Genomic DNA, 5,205 nt, shown 5'->3' with positions numbered 1-5,205 from the left:
CATGCCAAAAATACACTGTCTTGATTACTGTAGTTTTATAGTAAGTCTTGAAATCAGTTAGTGTAAGTTCTCTGTTTTTCTTTTTCAAAATTGTTTTGGCTTCTTCTAGGTCTTTTGCATTTCCATATAAATTTTAGAATCAGTTTGGCAATTTCAACTAAAAAGCCTGCTGGGGTTTTGATGGGATTGTGTTAATCAATAGATTTATTTGCAGAAAATTGATATCTTGAGAATTAAAAAGATCTTTATGGGCTTTGATTTGGGATATTTATTATATTTTACCAATATCCATGAAGCCAGATTTATCTATTTATTCTCTAGAAATGCTGAGCATAATTTTGTGAGGAGGAATTCTGAGAGTTTTCCCAACTTCCCCTTAAGTGACCAAATAAAGATTTTTACCAGACAGGATATGACCAGCTCTTAGATTTGGTTCCTTTATTTCTTTTTTTTAGTGAGCCAAAGAAAAGAGAAGGAAAATAACTTTGCACTAACCTAAGAAGATCTTTATGACTTTTTTTTTTTTTTAGAAAGTCTCGCTTTGTCACCTGGGCTAGAGTGCAGTATTGTCATCATAGCTCACTGCAACCTCAAACTCCTTGGGCTCAAGTGATTCTCCTGCCGCAGCCTCCTGAGTAGCTTTGACTATAGTCACATACCATGACACCTGGCTAGTTTTTGTATTTTTTGTAGAGACAGGGTCTCAGAATGTTGCCCAGGTGGTCTCAAAACTCCTGGTCTCAAGCCATCCTTCTGCCTCGACCTCCCAAAGTACTAGGATTACAGGCATGAACCACCACACCCAACCCAAAGATGACTTTTTTCCAAAGTTTTTGATTCAGTGCGCCTGTATTCTATAAAATTTTTGTGTCACAAAATTTTGTGACAGTTCTGAACTGTTCATTGGTCAGCTTCAGAGCTCTCATATTCTGTCTTAGTATGCTGTGCGAGGTGGTGTTTTTAGCTTTGTTTAAACAGCACCTAACACCCTATAGGACTTGATGCTAATTTAATTTGGAGAGAGTCATTCATGGCACAGTGTTAGCGGTAGTGCAGAAGTAAACTGATGAGAGCAAAAGAGAAGGTCTTAAATCTACTTTTTATTTCTTTTAGGGTAGACAGTAGGCAAAAGGATTAGAAAATAAATTCTTATTTCATTGGGAAGATAATCTAACTTTTTTCAAAGTGTCAATTTACTGTAATCATTTTCCACTGACCAGTCTTAGTAAAAACCAGATGTTTTGAGTATTATAAATGGTCTCTGCTTTTAGGATTCCAGGTTAAAAGAAAAAATGAATATGAAATAGGTAAAATCTATTGCTGTTTAAAAATGCCAGAACATTTTAATAGAGGCATAACTGAAATTATTGCCTAGTATCAGAACCACTTCCTGCTCCTTATTTTAATAGAAATTCTAATCTAGAAAAGCAACTCTCTTACTCTCTCTTTTTTTTTTTTTTTTTCACAGCTAGTCCTCCTCGATTTGTGACAGTAGAGGAACTTCTGGAGACAGCGAAAGGAGTCACTAACATGGCTCTAGCCCATGAAATTGTAGTAAATGGAGACTTTCAGATTAAACCAATTGAATTACCAGAAGACAGGTAAGGTAGTTACTAAGTTATATTGTTTAGCAGAACACTGTCATTTCCCAGTTTTGGAAGTGTTTCCTTCAATTGATGCTAATATATTCAAATATGTTTTTCTGTTGTACATTATTGCTAAAAAATATTCCCATACTAGGAATTACTGGAGTTCAAAAGTGGATCTCAGAAACACTGATCCTTCAAAATGCAAATAAAGAGGGATTTCACAGGAGATTTCCTGTGAAATCCCTCTTTAAGTCTTTCATGTCAGCTTTTCTGCACTCGACAGGATTTAGCTGCTTCATTTTGTGTTTTCACTACATTGTTTCTTTCATTTCTTTGCAGCTATCACGTTGTACTGTAGTTGTTGGTTTACTTGGCATTCTTCACCAGATTGTAAACTCCACGAAGGCAAGGACTGTGGCTTATTCTCTGTGTCCCTAGTGCCTGGCACGTATCATTTTTTTAATTGAACCTAAGACTCTAATGATCGTAAGATGCGCCTTTAAAAAAAAATGTACCATCATAAGAAAGAAAAAACACTGCCCATTATAATTGTAAGACTGTCATTGGTTTTAAGAAAGATTCAAGTTTCAGAGATGTTAAAATGTGAGAAAAAAAATTTTAGAATCAAAGAAATATGGGTGTACGTGCCCTGTCAGCAGTTCATTGATGTGAGGACTCTGGATTGGTATTGATTCTCATGGCCTGTCCCTCATGGTTGCAGGATGAATGCTGCAGCTCCAAGCATCTCATCATACACCAGCATTGCAGGCAAGAGGGAAAAGGTTAGGTGAACTAGGGCTCTTTTGTTGGTGAGGAGCATCTTTCCCTGGAGTCATAAAGCCAGACATCCCCTAATGTTTTGTTAGAATTTTGTCACAAGCTACCCCAGCTATACGTGAGCCTGGAAAACTGAAATCTGGCAAAGGGGAATGGAACTGTCATGATAGGCTGATTAGATCAGTCATGATTTTTTTTCGCAGAGTATATTGCTGCTCTGAAAAACACTGGGATTTTGTTAACAAAGAAGGAGGAATGGCTGCTGGGTTGGCAAGCTATAGTGTCTGTGAAGCTTCTAAATATGACTTTATAGATACTATATGTCTGCAAAGATAGTACTTTTTCACATTAATAATGAAGAATTACTTATTTTTCTCTCAAGACATAAAGACTGATTTTAATGAAATATTACATATAAGTTGTTATAGTTTGGTATCTAGTTAAGCAATTGTCCCATGTATTTATTTATTACATAGTAATAGGATAATTTTAGGAAATAAGTCCTTCAACCTGTTGCATACTAAATTGCTATCCTAACTACTTAATTATAAATATCTTAGGAAACTTGCCGGTATCAGGAAAGTAAAAATTAACAGCTCTGAACTTTTCAGTATTCTTTTATCATATGGCACTGTTCTGTGCTGTTAGTTGGATTAATGTTGGCTACTAAATTAGTTGAAGATATTCTTTCCTATGAAATACTTGAAAAAAAATCACTGACTAAAATAAAGTATGTCATTGGTTTAAGTATGTTTGGGAAATCTTTCCTTGATCCAAATTACTTTTAAGATTTCTTACCCTAAACCCATAGAATTTGTACCTTTGAAAATGATTTGAGACTCATATATTTTGCTTTTTGCCTTTTTTTTTTTTTTCATTGCCCCCAGCTTGCAGAAGAGAGTAAAGGAGATTGTACATAAAGCTTTTTGGGATTGCTTGAGTGTCCAGCTAAGTGAAGACCCCCCAACATATGACCATGCTATCAAACTTCTAGGAGAAATCAAAGAGGTGAGGCAAAGAGCAAATTGTGCTTTTCTGGTGTGTTAGGAATGTTTAGTCAACCTTTGTGTTACTATACCAGAAGACTTTGAAGAAATTGAAGGATCAAGAAGATAAATTACTTGCCAAAATGTAGATCTAGTATTCATTTTTTGTTTTTTTGAGACAAGGTCTCACTCTATTGCCTGGGATAGAGTGCAGTGGCATGATCATAGCTCACTGCAACCTCACACTCCTGGGCTCAAGCCATCTTCCTGCCTCAGCCTCCCAAGAAGCTGGGACTACAGGCACATGCCACTGCACCCAGCCAATTTTTCTGTTTTTTTTTTTAGAGATGGGGTCTTGCTCTTGCTCAGGCTTGTCTCGAACTCCTGACCTCAAGCGATCCTCCTACCTTGGCCTCCCAGAATGCTAGGATTACAGGCATGAGCCACTGAGCCTGGCCTCAAGAGTATTTTTGGCTTAATGCCCCTTCTCTTTTTTTTTTTAATTTCAAGCAATCCATAATAACCTGAAGGCATTAAAGACAACAAAAGTTATTTTACAAAATGTAGGGTTTTAGTTCTTTATTTATTTATGAGACAGGATCTTGCTCTATTGCCCAGGCTGGAAAGCAGTGGCACTATCATAGTTGACTGTAGCCTTGGACTCGGGCAATCCTCCCACTTCAGCCTCCCTAGCAGCTAGGATTACAGGCATACTCCACCACACCAAGCTAATTTTTTTTTTTTTTTTTTTTAATTTTTTTTTTTTTTTTTTTAGAGACAGGATCTCACTGTATTGCCCAGGCTGGTCTCAAACTCCTGGGCTTAAGCAGTCCTCCTGCCTCAGCCTCCCAAAGTGCTGGGATTATAGGTGGGAGCCACTGCGCCACACTCAGCCTCTAGTTTATTTATAAATTTTAATAGGTATGAATGCTATGGATCATTTGGGATAGAGAAGGCTTTAGGTAGAAGGACTGTTTTTGCAATGCCTGAACAATAGTATCAAAGGTGATAGGTTTCCATAGAAATTGGCATCTGTGGTTGACTCACAGGCACTCATTAATGTGTTTTCCTTTTCTCACCATTAACAGTTTTTTCTTGTATCCGTTTAATTGCTACCTAGAGCTTAAATGGAAGCTTAGATACCTATTCTAAATGATTTGTAAACATATTTTTCTGTAGATTTGTTGAATAAGACGTTAAAATATGTGCAGCATTATAGTAGCAGTTGGTAAGCCCTTATATGGATAGATATAAATCCATATATAACAAATAGTGTGTAAGAAACTTTGATGAAACTTGGATTAAACTTAGCTGTGTTCTCTTGTAGACTCTCTTATCTTTCTTGCTGCCTGGTCACACTAGACTGAGAAACCAGATAATAGAAGTCTTGGATCTGGGTCTGATAAAGCAGGAAGCAGAGAATGGGGCCCTGGACATTTCCAAGCTGGCAGAATTCATCACTGGCATGATGGGGACACTGTGTGCACCTGCTCGAGATGAGGAAGTTAAGAAACTAAAGGACATTAAGGAAATAGTGCCCCTTTTCAGGTATGGAAATACGTTAATCACAGTGCACCTAAAATTTAGAGCTACTTTCAAATTTGAACTTCCTAAAGTCTAAATACTCATGCATTAAAAAAAATTTTTTTTTAAGGAAACATTTTGTAAAATGCAGAAAAGTAAAAGGAAGAAATTCACTTATAATTTTACCACTCATGGCTGGGCGACATGGCTCATGCCTGTAATCCTAACACTTTGAGAGGCCAAGGCGGGCAGATCGTTTTAGCTCAGGAGTTCGAGACCAGCCTGAGCAAAAGTGAGACCCTGTCTCTACTAAAAATAGAAAGAAATTA

General features: G+C 37.0%; 1 protein-coding gene across 1 annotated transcript in view; it reads left to right on the top strand.

Annotated features, from left to right (window-relative positions):
• TCP11L1 (t-complex 11, testis-specific-like 1) overlaps window positions 1-5,205 on the top strand; it is a 42,420-nt gene that overhangs the window by 19,914 nt on the left and 17,301 nt on the right. The window contains exons 3-5 of the mRNA XM_012649637.1: window positions 1,469-1,601; window positions 3,254-3,374; window positions 4,680-4,900. Coding sequence (XP_012505091.1) covers window positions 1,469-1,601; window positions 3,254-3,374; window positions 4,680-4,900 — 475 coding nt within the window. The remainder of the gene's footprint in view (window positions 1-1,468; window positions 1,602-3,253; window positions 3,375-4,679; window positions 4,901-5,205) is intronic.

Source organism: Propithecus coquereli, unplaced genomic scaffold, assembly GCF_000956105.1.
Source record: "Propithecus coquereli isolate 6110/MARCELLA unplaced genomic scaffold, Pcoq_1.0 Scaffold30, whole genome shotgun sequence".
Taxonomy (NCBI): domain Eukaryota; kingdom Metazoa; phylum Chordata; class Mammalia; order Primates; family Indriidae; genus Propithecus; species Propithecus coquereli.
This window is presented reverse-complemented; position numbering and strand designations above follow the sequence as displayed.